Below are 19,036 nucleotides of genomic sequence, written 5' to 3' on the forward strand. Positions count from 1 at the left end.
GTAAGTTATTCGACAGTGGAATCGGCTACCTAGGGGAGGTGGTGAGCTCCCCCTCACTGGCAGTCTTTAAGCAGAGGCTGGACAAGCACTGGTCAGGGATGCTCTGGGCTGATCCTGCATTGAGCAGGGGGTTGGACTAGATGGCCTGTCTGGCCCCCTTCCAACTCTGTGATTCTAGGATTCTAAGTGATAGACCAAGCCCTACGAGGAGAGGCTGAGGGAGTTGGGAATGTTTAGTCTGGAGAAGAGGAGGTTGAGGGGGGACAGGATTGCTCTCTTTAAGGATTTGAAGGGCTGTCACTTAGAGGAGGGCAGGGAGCTGTTCCTGTTGGCAGCAGAGGACAGGACTCACAATAACCAAGTCCTATGAGGAAAGATTGAAGGAGCTGGGAATGTTTAGCCTGAAGAGGAGAAGACTGAGAGGGGATATAAGAACCATCTTCAAGTACTTGAAGGGCTGTCATAGAGAGGATGGCGCCGAGTTGTTTTCTGTAGCCCAAGAATGCCGGACCAGAACCATTGGGTTGAAATTAAATCAGAAGAGTTTCCGTCTAGACATTAGGAAGAATTTTCTAACACAGCTGTTCCTTGGTGGAGCAGGCTTCCTCGGGAGATGGTGAGCTCTCCTTCCCTGGAGGTTTTTAAGCAGAGGCTAGATGGCCATCTGTAAGCAATGCTGGTTCTATGACCTTGGGCAGATCATGAGAGGGAGGGCACCTTGGCCATCTTCTGGGCATGGAGTAGGGGGTCACTGGGGTGTGTGGGGGGAGGTAGTTGTGAGTTTCCTGCGTTGCGCAGGCGGTTGGACTAGAGGACCCTGGTGGTCCCTTCCAACTCTATGATTCTATGATAATGGGCTTAAATTGCGGCAGGAAAGGTACTGGTTGGATATTAGGCTTTTTTTTTTTACAGTAAGAGTTGTTCGAAAGTGGAATCGGCTACCTAGGGGAGGTGGTGAGCTCCCCCTCACTGGCAGTCTTCAAGCAGTGGCTGGACAAACACTTGTCAGGGATGCTCGAGGCTGATCCTGCATTGAGCAGGGGGTTGGACTAGATGGCCTGTCTTGCCCCCTTCCAACTCTATGATTCTGTGATTCTAAGTCATCCCAGCACGGAGTGTGGCTACGCTGCCACTTAACTGGCATTTTCTTGAGATGGTTCCTGAGTCGCAGCAGCAGGAGCTTTCCGAGTTTCTCTGTGCAGTCCTAGGTGAACCGCAATAAGTATTAAGTATAGGAACAGACGCCTCTCAGGCAGTCCTTGTGGGAGAGAGCGGCAGGAGTCCAGCTCTGCCATAATGAAGCAACGCATTATTATTATTATTTTTCCAAAAGAAATCATACCGGCAGCCTGAGCTACACACCATTGCTGGATCTGGCCCAAGGCTCCTGGAATCTTTCAGAGTTGTACGGAACTGAGAATTCCACTAAGGGAGCCAGCGTGGTGTAGTGGTTAAGAGCAGTGGATTGGAACGGTGGAGTCATAGAATCATAGGGTTGCAAGGGACCGCCAGGGTCATCTAGTCCAACCCCCTGCACAATGCAGGAAATTCACGACTACCTCCCCCCACACCCCCAGTGACCCCTACTCCATGCCCAGAAGATTGCCACGATGCCCTCCCTCTCATGATCTGCCTAAGGTCCTAGAATCAGCATTGCTGACAGATGGCCATCTAGCCTCTGCTTAAAAACCTCCAGGGAAGAAGCGCTTACCACCTCCCGAGGAAGCCTGTTCCACTGAGGAACCCCTCTGTTAGAAAATTCTTCCTAATGTCTACACGGAAACTCTTTTGATTTAATATCAACCCGTTGGTTCTGGTCTGACCTTCTGGGGCAACAGAAAACAACTCGGCACCGTCCTCTATATGACAGCCCTTCAAGTACTTGAAGGTTGGTTATCATATCCCCTCTCAGTCTTGAACACATGAAGCTGCCTTATACTGAATCAGACCCTTGGTCAATCACTATTGTCTACTCAGACCGGCAGCGGCTCTCCAGGGTCTCAGGCAGAGAGGTCTTTCACATCTCCTCTCCAGGCTAAACATACCCAGCTCCTTCAACCTTTCCTCATAGGACTTGGTCTTCAGACCCTTCACATGATTAATTGCTGATGGTATATGGTTTTTGGAAACATAAATAATTTCATATTGATTCAGATTTATTATTAACACAGCATAAGCCAGTAAAACACATGTGTCATTTATACAAAATGTAAAAAATTATAGCAGTTCAACCAAAAACATTCCTAATTAAAATTTCCACATAATTTATAATAGACTAAAATTGACCAAATTATGATTTAATCTAATTGCAATTGTCCAACATTAGGGATCAAACTTTATATGCTATTGCACAAAATTTGGCTACCTGTTTGGCCATCTGGACATTCCCTTCCCAGAGGAGACTCTTAATTCTCCCTTCATCTGAGCTCACTGCAATTTGGCTGAGCAGGGGAATGAATACCTTTCATTGAGCTTCCTCATAGAAGGAGCACCTGAGCAAAACATGCTCCATAGACTCCAGTTCCCCCTATTTACAAGGGCACACCCATTCTGTTATCGGAAGCTTCTTAAATCTGCCTTGTAAAGTCGCCGAAGGTAAGGCGGAGCATCTCGCTAATTTCATATTGAAATAATTTTGTATAGATTAGTAAATTTGGGCCTTGAGCAGGTTCCGCCCTGCGCCCTCCCTGGGGAAATTGAGAAGTCCACACCCCTGACAGCTTTGCAGGTCCAGCTTTAGATTTTTTTGGGAGTCCCTGAACAAGAAACTTCTTGAACTAGTGAATGGTGGAGGGATGGAGGACACAAAGCTGAGGAATCCCTCCTGGGTCCTTTGCTCAGATGTCTCCGTTTAAAGAAGCCAAACACTCTGCCTTGGTCGGACTCTGCCAAGTCACCCTTCGGTACACATTGACAAAAAAAAAAAAAACCACCCTTTGGTCATCCTAAATTTCAGGGCATCAAGGTGTTGTTTTTTCAAGAGAAAGCAACAGCTAGAGGGTGCCTTTTGTTTGCCAAACTTCCTCAGGCCTCCTCTGCAGGTTCTTCATAGGCCTCAGGGCCCCAACCTCTGCCCTGCCATGTGGGTCCCTAGAACCGACTGTGGGCAAAGAACAGCGCGCCAGATTTGGAGGGTCCTTAAGAATATAAAGGCCCTGCTGGATCAGACCAAGGCCCATCAAGTCCAGCAGTCTGTCCACACAGGGGCCAACCAGGTGCCTCTAGGGAAGCCCACAAACAAGACGACTGCAGCAGCACCATCCTGCCTGTGTTCCACAGTACCTAATATAATTATATATAAAATAATTATCATAACATAAGGAAGCCATGCTGGATCAGACCAAGGCCCGTCAAATCCAGCAGTCGTTTCACTCTGTGGCCAACCAGGCGCCTCTAGGAAGCCCACAAGCAAGACGACTGCAGCAGCTCCATCCTGCCTGTGCTCCACGGCACCTAATGAAATAGGCATGCTCCTCTGATCCTGGAGAGAATAGGTATGCCTCATAACTAGCATACATTTTGACTAGTTCCCATGGATAGCCCCATAAGAACATAAGAGAGGCCGCGCTGGATAGGGTTGCCAGGTCCCTCTTTACCACTGGCAGGAGATTTTTGGGGCGGAGCCTGAGGAGGGTGGGGTTTGGGGAGGGGAGGGACTTCAATGCCATAGAGTTCAATTGCCAAAGCGGCCATTTTTCTCCAGGTGATCTGATCTCTATCGGCTGGAGATCAGTTGAATTAGCAGGAGATCTCCTGGCAGTTGGCAACCCTAGCGTTGGATCAGACCCAGGCCCATCCAGTCCAGCAGACTGTTCACACAGTGGCCAACCAGGTGCCTCTAGGAAGCCCCCAAACAAGATGACTGCAGCAGCATTCTCCTGCCTGTGTTCCACAGCACCTGATAGAATAGGCATGCTCCTCTGATCCTGGAGAGAATAGGTATGCATCATGACTATTAGCCATTTTTACTAGTAGCCATGAGTAGCACTCTCCTCCATGAACGTGTCCACTCCCCTCTTAAAGCCTTCCAAGTTGGCAACCATCACCACATTCTGGGGCAGGGAGTTCCACAGTTTAACTATGTGTCATGTGAAGAAGGCCTTGTGTAACCCACAGCCGCTCCCTGCCTGCCCGCCCAACGTCTCAAACTTTTGATGCAACAAAAAGAGCTGAAGAGGCCAGACCCTGATTTGTGGCATTGTGTTTTCTGTGGTTGTGTGTGTTTTTTTGTGTGCAGAAATTCATACAAGTGCTTGAAGCAGAGTTCGCCAGACACAAGGAGGAAAACACCGCCCACCTGATGAAGTCCCAGCACTGGGCCGACTGGTGGAGGAAATCGGTGCAGAAAATCAAGCAGCTGTATGCCTGAATCCATCCCTCTGCTGTTATTTATGTCTTCTTCATGCTGTTGGCAGCAACATAACTGTATGTAGATAAATATATTTTTAAGATGAGGAAAAGAGTTAATTGGAAATAAAGCTGCAATGTTTTTAAGTGCGCTGTATTCATAGAATCATAGAGTTGGAAGGGACCACCAGGGTCATCTAGTCCAACCCCCTGCACAATGCAGGAAATTCACAACTACGTCCCCCTCCCACACCCCCACTTACCCCTATTCCATGCCCAGAAGATGGCCAAGATGCCCTCCCTCTCATGATCTGCCTAAGGTCCTAGAATCAGCATTGCTGACCGATGGCCATCTAGCCTCTGCTTAAAAACTTCCAGGGAAGTCTTGAAATGATAATGGGCCTTCGAAAAATTACGGTTCACTTGACCTGTTTTCCCAAACTTGACCCGCCTCAGAAGGGCTCTCTGAGCCAGCGTGGTGTAGTGGTTAAGAGCGGTGGTTTGGAGTGGCGGACTCTGATCATGAGAGCCGGGTTTGATTCCCCACTCCTCCACGTGAGCAGCGGAGGCTAATCTGGTGAACTGGGTTGGTTTCCCCACTCCTCCACGTGAAGGCAGCTGGGTGACCTTGGGCTGGTCACAGTTACGGGGGGCCCTTCGCAACCAGCAACGATAGGACAGGCCATATGAAATGGCTAATAGAGCATATTCTAAGGTCAATATTAAGTACTTCAACCCATTGACTTAGGAGTCTGTCACTGAAATAGCTTTATTTTAATAACAAACACTTTTAAAAACTCCATTGATTTTGTTGAAAAAATGAACTCTTTAAGAAGGAAAAAGTTGCTTCAGGGCCCCTCCGAGATTAGGGGCTCTGAAGCTTAAGCTTCATTAGCTTCATAGTAGATCCGCCGCTGCACCTGTGGATCCAACCTCCTCCAGTCCTTTTTTGTTGATTTTTTGCTATCTCCAGATGATATTAAAATTGCCACGGTCTGTGCAGTTCATCCCCGTCATCGCTGACTACGATCTTCTTCACTGCTAAATATCACCGGTTACACAAACGGGCCCTTTTCTCTCTTCCCCTCTCCAACCTAGGCAGTGAAATCACCCCTGGTTGTTGTTTTTTTTTTTTGCCAGTCAACATTTTATCTCGCAGAGTCTTGGAACTGCTGCTTATACATGCGCTTTTTAAAATCCTGGGAATATTTGTCTGCGTAGAGCAATCTGGTTCTGTCCTGATTTTCGCATCCAGATATCTTCATTCTGGATTCCAGAGAATTAGCAAAGACTTCCACACATTTCTGGAAATTAAATTTGACATTTCTGAAAGGATGAGCCGGGAGAGACACCTGGAAAGGACCATAGGGGCGGCCGGAGCCGCGCAATTTTAACAGTGCGCCACCAGGGGGTAAAATGCCTCAGCAAACAACTGGGATAACTTCTGTGAGGAAGGCATTTGCTCCACATGATCGTTTCTGGCGCAAGTGCGTGGAACTCGATGGAGCCCTGCCAGGGCTTTCCTTAGCAGAATGCAGATGTGGCAGCCTGGGGGTTGTTTTGCTCCCACCCCACCATGCTGTGGACTCAGACGCTGGAATCAGGCGTCCAGGCGCAAATCTGGGAGAACGCGGAGTATGGCAGCTCATATGGAATTCTCTAAGAGGGAGCTGCTCTTGAAGGGCCAGCCAGAGGAGGAAGATGCAGCCGGCAGCCCTGGAGTTTAGGATAGGCCTCAGCGGAGGGAGTGACAGATGCACATAAGAAGGGCTTTCCCCTCGCACAGATCTCATGAATGGCAGGAGAAGCTGCAAGTGAATCGCGCCCCTCTCCGTCCCCCGTTCTGCCGATGTCCTGAATGTAGGGGTTTATAAATTATTATTCCTTCCTTTCAAAAACAAGCAAACAAACAAAAGAAAACCAAAAACAAGAAGGGGAAAGAAGGGGGAAAACTCAAAATCTAGCAACTAATGAAAAGGGGGGCAATATATAGACAGAAATATAACAGAATTACCAGCTGGGCAAGGGGGAATGTCCTGTACCATGAAAAGCTTCTGCAGCCCATTTCAGCAGCCCATAGAACCTCAGTTAAAGGGACAGGGCATTTTTCTCCTGGCCAGCTGGCAACCGGGTAGAGCAGAAATGATAACAGCTTGCAGAGCCCTATCTGGTTTCCTGTCACTCTCAGTCTTGATGAGAACCAGACAAGCACAGACACAGCGGCTGCTTCTGTGCCCAGTTCTCGTGTCGCTTGGATTACAAAGCTCTTCGGCAAACCGAGCATTCACACAGCCATCTCCTGTTAGAGTTGCCAACTTCCAGGTGAGGGCTGTAGATCTCCTAGAATCACCACTCATTTCCAGACAAACGTTGCCCTGAAGGGGGGGGGAAGGCTGCCTTGGAGGGCGGACTATCGCATTATGCCCCACGGAGGTGCCTCCCCTCCCCAAATACTGCCCTCCCCAGGCTTTGCCCCCAGAATCTCCAGGAATTTTCCAGTTCAGAGTTGGCAACCCCTTGTGCACTCCCCCCCAGCCCTCCCCTCCCCTTGTGGCTGACATTTCCCATCTGTGCCACCAGAGGGCGTGGGGAGCTTTGAAGCCTATGCTAGAAAAGATTCTCATGTATAAGGATGTGTCTCTGGCTCAACTTAATTCATGCCATCGTATTCCCTATTACTATGTATGGGTGTGAAAGCTGGACATTGAAAAAAGCTGATAGGAAGAAAGTAGACTCCTTTGAAATGTGGCGTTGGCGGAGAGCATTACGGATACCCTCGACTGCCCCCCAAAAAAACAAATCAGTGGGTTCTAGATCAAATCAAGCCTGAACCGACCCTAGAAGCTAAAACAACTGAACTGAGGCTGTCGTACTTTGGTCACGTCATGAGACGACAAGAGTCACTGGAAAAGACAGTCATGCTAGGAAAAGTTGAAGGCAGCAGGAAAAGAAGAAGACCCAACAAGAGATGGACTGACTTTATCAAGGAAGCCACAGCCCTCAGTTTGCAAGACCTGAGCAAGGCTGTTAAGAACAGGATGTTTTGGAGGTCATTAATTCATAAGGTCGCTATAAATCAGAAGCAACTTGATGGCACTGAACACACACACTCACACACACACACACACACACACACACCTCCATCCCTCATCTATCTATCTGTCTGTCTGTCCTATCATCGATTGACTCTATATAACTTTGTTTCGCAGACCCCTGGTTTAGTTCTCGCGGACCCCTGGGGGTCCACGGGCCACCGGTTGGGAACCAGTGCTATAAAGGAAGCCACGGCCCTCAGTTTGCAAGACCTGAGCAAGGCTGTTCAAGATTGGACGTTTTGGAGGACATTGATTCATAGGGTCGCCATGAGTTGGAAGCGACTTGATGGCACTTAGCAAGCACACAATTGCCAGATTCCTATTTCCACAATTTATGGGCTCCTCTGAATCCCCTGCGTTTGGTTTTATGAAGCGCAAGTGTCTACCTTTTATTTTCTTTTTTTGCTACCACAAAGGGATGAGTCCAGGAAAATGGTGGTGACGTGGGCGGGACCTTCTAAAATATGCACCTTCTCATCCACATGTAGAGTTGCCAGGAGGGTGGTTTCGGTGGGCAATTGCCCACCAATCCACCCAGCTGCTCCGGAGCTGCAAACGTGCGTGTGCGCACAGCCCCCAGAAGCACCACATCACCATGGCTGCAATTTGGGAGGTTTGAGCGCTCAAGCTGCTGCAGCGATGCAGTGCTTCCAGAAATAAAGTTGGCTCGCATTAGAATCATAGAGTTGGAAGGGACCACCAGGGTCATCTAGTCCAACCCCCTGCACAATGCAGGAAATTCACAACTACCTCCCGCCCACACACCCCAGTGTCCCCTACACCATGCCCAGAAGATGGCCAAGGTGCCCTCCCTCTCATGAGCTGCCTAAAGTAATAGAATCAGCCTTGCTAGCAGATGGCCATCCAGCATCTGCTTTAAAACCTCCAGGGAAGGAGAGCTCACCACCTCCCGAGGAAGCCTGTTCCACTGAGGAACCCTTCTAACTGTTAGAGAATTCTTCCTAATGTCTAGATGGAAACTCTTTTGATTTAATTTCAACCCGTTGGTTCTGGTCTGACATTCTGGGGCAACAGAAAACAACTCGGCACCATCCTCCATATGGCAGCCCTTCAAGTACTTGAAGATTAATCTCCTACCCATATAAAAGCTGTGTTTTATTTGTTATTATTATCATCATCATCGTCTTAATCATCATTTGTAGCCTTCCTTTTCTCAAGTCAGATTACAAGCATGATACAAAAAAAATTTCAGTAAATCAGTAAGTGGATTACAAGGTATGATCAGCGACATTTGAATCGAAAAGCAAAGATATCCCAGTAAAACAAAATAATGCTGTTGGTCTTCTGCTCTTGCTACAAGGATGCTCTCCTGAACAACGTGGTTGTTGCACATTTTGCGAAATGAGAGAAGCATGTGTGTGTGTGTGTGTGGGGGTCCTTCCTCATTGCCTCGGGCGGATCGTTCCGGTGTAGGACACACCACAAAGAATGCATGTGAACGGGAGATTGCCCATCTCACCAGGCTTTCAGAAGGCTTTGCTCAGATGAGTGGAGTTGTTGCAGAACGTAGCAGAAGAGGACGTCCTGCAGGTACGTGGGCCTAAGGCCATTAGAGGTGATATCCAGAACCTTGAATGCAACGCCAGAACTGATCAGGAACCCACGGAGTGTCTAGAGTTCTGAATTCCAGATCAGATGATGTTTCTCCTTGCTGAGGGTAACAATCAGTAGGGCCAACATGGTGTAGCCTAGTTCTCATACTTGCTCTAGCATTAGCTTCTCCTGGCCAAGAACAGAGAGGGGAACCCAAGTGGTATGCCACTGAAGGTTGCCTCAGAGGGTCCTTCTCAGGTTTTGTGTAAAGGCCGATTTCCCCAGGATACAGTTCAGGGCAGTAGAGATGGAAGAGCTATTTTCCCGAGGGTTATTGTTCCCAGAATGCCACTCCCGCCCACTCCCAAGAGCACTTTAAAGTCCAAGGAGTTGGAAAGCCTCTCGCAAGTCTTCAACTTCGTAAAGCGGCTGTGAAAGAAGGAAAAGGGTGGTCAGGTTTGTAGGGGAGAAATTATTGGGGAGCACAAAACAAAATAGGTCACCGGGGGGAAAGAACAAAAAGACAGAGAACAGGAGGAACCAAGGAAAGCATGAGAAGATGTCAACGGGTGGGGGAGGGAGAAGGAGAAATGCAGAAAGTAAAAGTGGGAGACAGAGAACATATAAAATGGTGGTTGCAGGTGAGTTTGAGAAATGGGTAGGGTTGCCAACCTCCAGATGGTGTGTGAAATAATAGTATTATTTCACACAGCTTGTCTATTTAGTATTGGTGCTTTATTTTTGCTAAACCTCCAGATGGTGGCTGGCCATCTCCCGCTATTACAACTGATCTCCAGCCAATAGAGATCAGTTCAATTGGACTCTATGGCATTGAAGTCCCTCCCCTCCTCAAACCCTGCCTTCTTCAGGCTCCACCCCAAAAACCTCCCTCCGGGGGCGAAGAGGGACCTGGCAACCCTAGAAATGGGGAAGGAGATGTTAGAAGAGAGAGAACAGAGAAGAGAAAGGGAGACCAAGATCCCACCTAGGAAGAAGTGGGAGATATTTCCTCACCAGAAGGATACGGCGGAGCTTTCTGGAAAGACGCACAGAATTTTCATGAAGCCCTTCCCAAGCCTTGAAGGTCTTCTGACGGTTCTCCACGAAGGTGTTCCAGCAGTAGAAGTAATCTGATGAGAAGCACGTAGAGGATCCCAACTCAGTTTGGCCTCACAACAAATGCATATCACTTTTATACTGGTTTAACTGCCATGGGATCCTCAGACCAATGCTACAAATTATGGTGTGCTGACGGGACTGAGAATCTTGTTTGAGATCCCAGGGCCTCTTCCTAGAACCATTCTTCGTGTGTTCCCTAGCAAGTGACATTTGGGAGTGGTGTAAGTATGAAAACCTCAAAAGAGCTCTACTGGAGTAGGATTGCCAACCTCCAGGTACTATTCAAAAACACGAACAGCACGTAGGCTCAACTTCCAATCTCTATTTTTTTCATATCATAACCGTCTAATGCAATCAAAAAAGCTAAGAATGTCATAGCGATACATTCATGTACAGTTGCTATTACAACTGATCTCCAGCCGAGCGAGATCAGTTCCCCTGGAGAAAACGGTCGCTTTGGCAATTGGACTCTATGGCATTGAAGTCCCTCCCCCTCCCCAAACCCCGCCCTCCTCAGGCTCCGCCCCAAAAACCTGCAGGTATTTCCCAACCCGGAGCTGGCAACCCTACATATGCTCCATCTCTGTTTCCTTCTAAATCCCCCCACCTCCACCCTGTCTCACCTTTGAAGGTCATGATGGCGATTTGGGCCCCCGCGCGGTGGAGGCGCCGCAGGCCTTCTGGCTCCGCGTTGCGGTCCTCGCAGAAGTAGAGGCGGGCAGCGAAGATGCGCAAGGTCAGGTTGGGGTAGGCACGCAAGAAGTCGGCCACGTGGCGGGCGCAGTCGTAGCAGGGGCTCCACGAGGTGAACCAGGTGATCCGGTAGCAGCGCCGCGAGTCCAGCTCCCAAGCGGAGATGTACCGCAGGAAGAGAACTTCCACGTGACAACCGGACTGAGGGATGGAGGAATGGGCAGAGGTCATGTTTGGGGACAATCAACGGTTGGAGCAGAGCCTGCAGCATTCAGATGGGGTAGGGACATGGGGAGGGGCCGTGGCTCAGTGGCAGAGCCTCTGCTTGGCATGCAGAAGATCCCAGGTTCAATCCCCGGCACCTCCACTTAAAGGGACTGTAGTGCCCAGATATAAGGGCTGGTATAAAACACTATGTACTCATATGCACACACATAGAAGCTTTAGGGAAGTTGGCATCCAAAGGTCTTTGAGCCAACAAATCATACACTGTGCCTGGTGCTGCCTCTCACCAGTAGAGAGAAAGCTGTCTTTGAATTACCTCTAACCTTAGGAATGTAGTTTCTGTTTCCTAGCTCATAAGATCAAGCACTTTCCTAAGTGACGCCTTCAGGCAATATTTATAGGCTATGCTAATTAACATAGAGTAGACACCTAACATGTATTGGTGCTTTTGTGTATCAATCTGCTTGTAAGCATCTATGGGCCTGCCCCATTCTAATGCATAAATGATGCTGACCTTCCTTTGTTCCTTTGTGAGTAACCCGTGCCTTATCTGTGGTTCTCACCCAGCTCTGTGTTTAGCTAAATAAAGGTTTGCTTTTGACCTTAACCTCCTCCTTGCTGTCTGTTCATTGGACTCTATGAGACAGCCAGGCACTTCAGCACTAGGCAAGTAGGTGATGTGAAAGACCCCTGCCTGAGACCCTGGAGAGCCGCTGCCAGTCTGAGTAGACAGTACTGACTTTGGTGGACCAGGGTCTGATTCAGTATAAGGCAGCTTCGTTTGTGTTCATGGCATTGAAGTCCCTCTCCTCCCCAAACCCTGCCCTCCGCAGGCTCTGCCCCAAAAACCTCCCACCAGTGGTGAAGAGGGACCTGGCAAGCCTATCTCCAGGTGAGCTGATCTTGTCACCTGGAGATCATTTGTAACCCCAGGACATCTCCAGCCACTACCTGGAGGCTGGCAACCCTACTGGGGAATAGCCCTATTATCATCCCTCCCATGCGATCTCCCCAGGCACAACATGACTGTAACGGGCTGGGAAGTGTTTATGAAGAAATGGCAGGGCAATCACTAAGTCTTGGGGAGGGGCCGTGGCTCAGTGGCAGAGCATCTGCTTGGCATGCAGAAGGTCCCAGGTTCAACCCCCGGCATCTCCAGTTAAAGGGACCAGGCAAGTAAGGTGATGTGAAAGACCCCTGCCTGAGACCCTGGAGATCCTCTGCCAGTCTGAGTAGACAATACTTTAGGGGAGGGGCTGTGGCTCGGTGGTAGAGACTGTGCTTGGCATGCAGAAGGTCCCAGGTTCAATCCCCGGCATCTCCAGTTAAAGGGACTAGGCAAGTAGGTGATGTGAAAGACCTCTGCCTGAGACTGTGGAGAGCCGCTGCCGGTCTGAGTAGACAATACTGGCTTTGATGGACTGAGGGTTTGATTCAGTAGAAGGCAGCTTCATGTGTTCATGTGTGATAACAGAACAGAGGGCGACGTAGATGGGTAAAATTATGGGAAACGCTGGAGATGATGAATGGGCAGAAGGGCTCTGGCGAACCTCACTCGCGTTCTGTACCTTATTGCGTAGGTAGCCAAAATCCAGGGAGCAGGAGGTTGCGCTGTCCCGCCGCTTCACCACGTAGCAGAGGTATGTTTCATGACGCCCTTTCGCCCAGCGCAGGTTCTTGAAATTGTACAGGAATTTCTTTTGTTTCATAAGGAGGCTTCAGGGAATGTGGACAGGAAAAGAATGAACAGCGCACCGTCAGGTAGGAAGCTGGAGAGATTATTGCGAAAGGACAGTCTAGGCTTGCCAAGCTCCAGAAAACAACCTACTGTAATCTTAATCAAGTTACAATATCAAAGTTACAAGTTCTGTGGTTACTACCCTCCTGGGGGGGGGAATTCCAGTTCCCAACCTCCAGGGTGGCGGCTGGAGATCTCCCCCTATTGCAACTGGTCTCCAGCCGATAGAGATCAGTTCCCCCGGAGAAAATGGCCGCTTTGGCAATTGGACTCTATGGCATTGAAGTCCCTCCCTTCCCCAAACCCCATCCTCCTGAGGCTCCGCCCCAAATCCTCCCGCCAATGGCGAAGAGGAACCTGGCAACACTCCTACCCAGTAGGGTTGCCAACCTCTTCACGTCCATCTTAACCTGGCTTGACCCTCAGGACGTGAAGACTGCTCATCCTTAGGGTTGCCAACCTCCAGGTGGTGGCTGGAGATCTGCTATTACAACTGATCTCCAGGCGACAGAGATCCGTTCACCTGGAGAAAATGGCCGCTTGAGCAATTGGACTCTATGGCATTGAAGTCCCTCCCCTCTCCAAACCCCGTCCTCCTCAGGCCCCACCCCCAAAATCTCCAGGTATTTCCCAACCCGGAGCTGGCAACCCTACTCATCTTGGAACAAGAGGCTAAAGCGCTCACTCCGCAGTGGGGAGGGAATATTAGGAATGGGGGGCAGAGAAATTGGTAATGTCTTCTAAAGCAAAGCTTCTTAAACTGTGGGTCGCATAACTGAATGTGGGGGTTGCGAAAAATTTGGCCACAGTAAATGGTAAAATTATGTGTATTCCAAAGAATTGTTTTTAAAGTAAATTTCTTTACTATTTATTATCAGTAAATGTTTGGTTTGTATACTTATTTTATGTACCTATATACCTGGGGTCGCGTAACAAATTTCTCAGGCAAAAAGGGGTCGCAAGTGGAAAAAGTCTAAGAAGCCTTGTTCTAAAGTGCTTTAAACTGCTCTGAGGACTTCATAGTCCGGAAGTGGAATATAAGTACAATAAATCAGTACATAACTACATTCATTGGGGACGGGACAATTTAATAGATACATAAAGGGGGTAAACGTCAAGGAAGAAGGAAGATCAGTGGTAAAAATGAACAGTTCTTAGTGCAAAAAGTGTGTGGTAGGAGGGAACCAATATAAAGGGGGGCACACTGGACTTCTGTAAAGCAAAAGGCACGTGTCCGGCCTGCCTGGGTAGCCTTGCCCAGTCTTGTCAAAAGAAGCCCTGGCCCTGAATTCTAAGCAAGAGACAGAGGATAGGCAGCGAAGACCCAGTGGCGTGTGAAAGGTACACTGTGTATGCTCAGGGGCACTCTTGGAAAGTATATCTTGTCTCCGCTTCATTAAAGGAAGCACAGGCCCACAGTTTGTAGCGTGACGTTGGAGCAGTCGACTAGGACTCCAGGGCCAAGACCACCTGAACAACTCCCCCATTTACACACTTTTACCACTGAGAGTAAAAGGCTTCAGGAGGCAATCTCTGAGGCAGGCGCCTTGGAAAAACCGGGAGCCCTTTCGCAATGCAGAGGATTTTCTCTCTTAAAAAACAAAACACAACTCTCGCAAGACCCAAAAAACAGAGCGGCGAGCATGAATCATTTCGTGGTGGTCTAAGAAGGAAGAAAGTCGAAGAACGAGAAAAACAGCAAGTCAGAAACAGCGAGTCTTATTTCAGGCATCTTTCTGTCTGTGGTGAGTATAGGTGGGCAGCCAACACGCGAACCACAATTGTGCTCAGTGAGGAGAAAAGCTTTGCCCCCCCCCAGGCAATGCAAAGCAGGAGTGAAAGGGTTAAAAATACAGCTGTTGAAAGGCAGCTGTTACTGCCTCCAATTTCTGAGGAAAGATGGGCATTGCCAGGAGCTGCTGAATGAAGCTTTGGGGGAGAATTCACCCATGCCAGGCCCCGATGGCTGACCTATGGAAAAGGGTGGCCTTTTATGCATTTCCCCGCGGTCACCCTAGGGTTACCAACTTCCAGGTACTGGCTGGAGAATGGTGTTGTAAGCAGCTTTGGCTCCCCAGTGCGGAGAAAAGGAGGATATAAATATAGGAGGAAGAAGAAGAAGGAAGAAGAAGAAGAAGAGTTGGCTTTTATATGCCGACTTTCTCTACCACTTAAGGGAGACTCAAACCGGCCTACAATCACCTTCCCCTCCCCTCCCCACAACAGACACCCTGTGAGGTAGGTGGGACTGAGAGAGTTCAGAGAGAACTGTGACTAGCCCAGGATCACCCAGCTGGCTTCGTGTGTAGGAGTGGGGAAACAAATCCAGTTCACCAGATTAGCCTCCGCCGCTCATGAGGAGGAGTGGGGAATCAAACCCGGTTCTCCAGATCAGAGTCCGCCGCTCCAAACCTCCGCTCTTAACCACTACACCATGCTGGCTCCTTTGAGTGCCTTTGAACATGTACAGAGGGCTGTTTTTGAGCCAGGCACTCTGTTTTAAATCTTTAGAGCATTCCCACAGTGCCAGATTTCCTTTGCACTCGGTCTGAGACTTAAGGCGTATTTGAGAAAGAAGGGATTTATGCTCTGAAATATCTAAATGAAGCAATAAGCGGCACGGGGTGTGGGTTATGGAAATAGGTTGTGGTTCAGATCTCACAGTGGTCACCAGAAACTCATGAAGAGCCTTTCCCAAGGACGAGGGCCGTGTTTGCCGGTCCGCTTGTACTTGCTCGGAGTGACAAAAGCACCAGGAAACAGCCCCGAGGGCTGCTGTTTAGGGTTGCCAACTCTGGCTTGGGAAATTCCTGGAGATTTAGGGGTGGAGCCTGGGGAGGGCGGGGTTTGGGGAGGGGAGGGACCTCAGCAGGATGTAATGCCCCAGAGTCCACCCTCTGAAGTAGCCATTTTCTCCAGGTGAACTGATCCCTGTCACCTGGAGATAGTTTGTAATTCCAGGAGCTTTTCGGGTCCCATCTGGAAGTCAACAACCATAAATTCTGCTTTCATTTCTGTTAAAGAGCATGGTTTATGTTTAGGGCTGCCAGGTCCCTCTTTGCCACCAGCGGGAGGAGGAGGAGGAGGAGAGCTGGTTTTTGTATGCCGAATTTCTCTACCGCTTAAGGGAGGCTCAAACCGGCTTGCAATCACCTTCCCTTCCCCTCCCCTCAACAGACCCCCTGTGAGGTAGGTGGGGCTGAGAGTGTGTGACTAGCCCAAGGTCACCCAGCTGGTTTCATGTGGAGGAGTGGGGAAACAAATCTAGTTCACCAGATTAGCCTCCGCCACTCATGTGGAGGAGCGGGGAATCAAACCCTGTTCTCCAGGTCAGAGTCCACCGCTCCAAACCTCCGCTCTTAACCACTACACCACGCAGACAGGTTTTTGGGGGTGGCGCCTGAAAAGGGTGGGGTCTGGGGAGGGGAGGGGCTTCAATGCCACAGAGTCCAGTGGCCAAGGCGGCCGTTTTCTCCAGATGAACTGATCTCTATCAGCTGGAGATCAGTTGTAATAGCGGGAGATCTCCAGCTAGTACCTGGAAGATGGCAACCCTATATATGTTTGGAGGGCCGAGCTGCGTATGGGCTCAGGCAAGGTGGAGGTGGCATACGGAGCAGGGATTGAAGTTTGGGGGGCGGGCAGGCAATGGGGCTATCGTCTGTACCCTCCCAAGGTCAGCAAGAGAAAGGAGGAAGTGAGCCCTCTATTTGCAAGAGGTTTTCTCTGTTCCGTATGAATCAGTAAAATCTTGAAAATTTACAAGCAGAGCAGGGTAAAGTTGATCGTCAGTTTTACCGGTTTTACTTTTCCTTGAACACTTATAACGTTTAGCTCTGCAGCTAAAGATAAGCTTTGCAAGAAGCTGGTCGTCTAAGCTGCGTGTCTCAGATTTAAAAGTATATATTTTACCAAATGGTTGATTTGCTACGAACTCTCGCTTCGGCGTTTTTCCCCAGCTTGCCGCTGAAGAAGATTGTTCTCAAAAGAAGAAAGGGACATTTGGACGCAGAGAAGCTAAACTAGAAGTGAGCGCAATCTTTTAAAAATATATTTATTCACTTGTTATTTTATAGTCTGCCTTTCTCCTTGAGATTCAACGACGCAACGCAAAGTTGGTGCAGTCAATAGAATAAGACATCTGATAAACGAAATCATAATAACAGAACATGTGGAACATGTTTACCACTAAGATGAGGGAGAATTTAAGGGGTCTTCTTTGACTTACTATTTCAAGGGCTTTTTGCATTACTTTGTCTGTCCCACCCCCCCACCCCCCGACGGAGAGATAGAGGGGTGTGAATGCGTGATTCAGATTAAATCGAGCCATCTATAAAAAAGGGCCAGTGTGATGTAGAGGTTTGAAATGGCAGATTAGGATTAGGGAGACCCGGGTTCAAATGTCCACCAAATCTTGATGCTCTTTGAGTGAACTCGGGACAGAAGAAGAAGAAGAAGAGATGGTTTTTATATGCCGACTTTCTCTACCACTTAATGGAGAATCAAACCAGCTTACAATCACCTTCTATTCCTCTCCCCACAACAGACACCTCGGGAGGTAGTTGGGGCTGAGAGAGCTCGGAGAGAGCTGTGACTAGCCCAGGGTCACCCAGCTGGCTTCATGTGTGTGTGTGTTAAGTGCGGTCAAGTCACTTCCGACTCATGGCGACCCTATGAATGAAAGTCCTCCAGAATGTCCTATCTTTGACAGCCTTGCTCATATCTTGCAGATTGAGGGCTGTGGCTTCCTTTATTGAGTCCGTCCATCTCTTGTTGGGTCTTCCTCATGTGTAGGAGCAGGGAAACAAATCCAGTTCACCGGATTAGCGTCCATCACTCCAAACCACCGCTCTTAACCACTGTACCAGTCAATCTCTCTTTCTTTCCCTGAACATAATTTACCTTGTGGTAATGGAGGTACATAGAACCATATATGGTGCTTCTTGGAAAAATAGATGAGGTTAAAAAGTGTAACAGATTATAGAAAGCGGTCGCCTTTTTAGTCGCAGATATAAGATGCATGCAAACCCAAGAGTTCTGTTTCTCGTGTTATGTGTGAATGACTGGGTACTGATTCAGGAACGTTGCCATTTTTCTGTGGTCGAGACAGATGTCCTGTTAGAGCTCCAAAGTATAATATATGTCTTCATTGGGTTTACTAATCTTGCTGTGGGACCAGACGACCATCTGAGCTATGGGGGAACTTCATGTGCCCATGGGGAAAGGCCTTTCCCTTCTTCTGTGTCTCCTCCACTGCTGATTTGAAGCACCTCGGGGCAGAGACCTTTCTCTTTGGTTTGGGAATAGTGCCCGAATAGTACTTGGAGGAAATAAATGAGCCTCGTTTGCTCTCCCTTATTTCCAAGAGCACGTCGGATAAACCGTGTGAACGAGAAACCGCCCAAAGATAAAAATAAATCCTTGAGGCAAATTGACAAGAAAAAGAAAGACGGTCAAAAAAATGGATTAAAAAACAAGAGCGTGTGAAATTATTCATAAGAAACAGTCAGACCGAGAGAGAGAAAGCTGACAGGGTCAGAGGGGTGGTGAGTGACAGAGATGGGAAGAAGACATCTGGAGAGATGAGTCAGACCGGGAAAAGAGAGCCGAGCGCAGAGGCCCTTCTGACCAAGCAAGCCGTGGACGTGGGCCTGAACCACGGAGGCGGCCCCTTTACCTGTCCATGAGGGGTCTGGAGCTCCAGGTGGGTCGATGTGGGGAAACCTCTCTGAGTCACCAGGCTCTTAAGCGATGTCTGATGATCCCTCCAGACCTGAGGTGCAGAAATGAGAAGTGCCCAGGGGTGGGTGTCCCCACCCAACTCTCAACGCCCCCTTAGGAGTCTGTTTGTTTGGGGTGGAGTTACACAGCTCACTGGAGCCGTTGGCCCTTGTGAAAAAGATGCTTGACACCGTCTCCCTCCCTCCCTCCCTCAGGTCTATTGGTCCCTTCCTTTCTCAGAAATTCATCTTTTGACTAATAACAGTAAAGATGTATTTATTTATTTATTTAAAAAACCCCACATTTATTAGCAGCCTGTCTTCCTTACAGAGCTCGAGGCCATTTACGACATAAAATACATAAAATTAAGTACACTCCCTAGCCCACATTGTTTTAGCATGTCCACAAAATAATATTGCACGAAATAAATATATCACTCCTTGGATACAACAGCTAAAGACGCTTTCTGAGAAGCGGATACTGCGTTATCTGCTGTCAAATAGATCGGTCAATTGCGTGAGAGACGCGGCAACTTTTCTCTTTA

General features: G+C 48.7%; 1 protein-coding gene across 2 annotated transcripts; it reads right to left on the reverse strand.

Moving 5' to 3' along the window:
• Positions 1 to 9,371: 9,371 nt before the first annotated feature.
• AICDA (activation induced cytidine deaminase) lies at positions 9,372 to 18,456 on the reverse strand. 2 transcript variants are annotated; one of them, XM_056847888.1, is made up of 5 exons: positions 18,449 to 18,456; positions 12,602 to 12,749; positions 10,741 to 11,009; positions 10,011 to 10,098; positions 9,372 to 9,425 (listed from the first exon to the last, which is right to left on the reverse strand). In XM_056847888.1, the coding sequence occupies exons 1-5, from the start codon at positions 18,454 to 18,456 to the stop codon at positions 9,372 to 9,374; spliced, it is 567 nt and encodes a 188-aa protein (XP_056703866.1). The 2 variants fall into 2 exon arrangements, with proteins under 2 accessions (XP_056703866.1, XP_056703865.1); XM_056847887.1 differs by having other exon boundaries at positions 10,011 to 10,126; positions 10,739 to 11,009.
• Between the last annotated feature and the right edge of the window lie 580 nt (positions 18,457 to 19,036).

Source organism: Euleptes europaea, chromosome 4 (assembly GCF_029931775.1).
Source record: "Euleptes europaea isolate rEulEur1 chromosome 4, rEulEur1.hap1, whole genome shotgun sequence".
Lineage (NCBI taxonomy): Eukaryota > Metazoa > Chordata > Lepidosauria > Squamata > Sphaerodactylidae > Euleptes > Euleptes europaea.

Coding starts and splice junctions, on each gene's coding strand:
- AICDA (XM_056847887.1), bottom strand. Junction 11,010..12,601: donor TTGGCTACCTACGCAATAAG/GTACAGAACGCG, acceptor TCCATCCCTCAG/TCCGGTTGTCACGTGGAAGT. Junction 10,127..10,738: donor CGCCATCATGACCTTCAAAG/GTGAGACAGGGT, acceptor GCTTCTCATCAG/ATTACTTCTACTGCTGGAAC.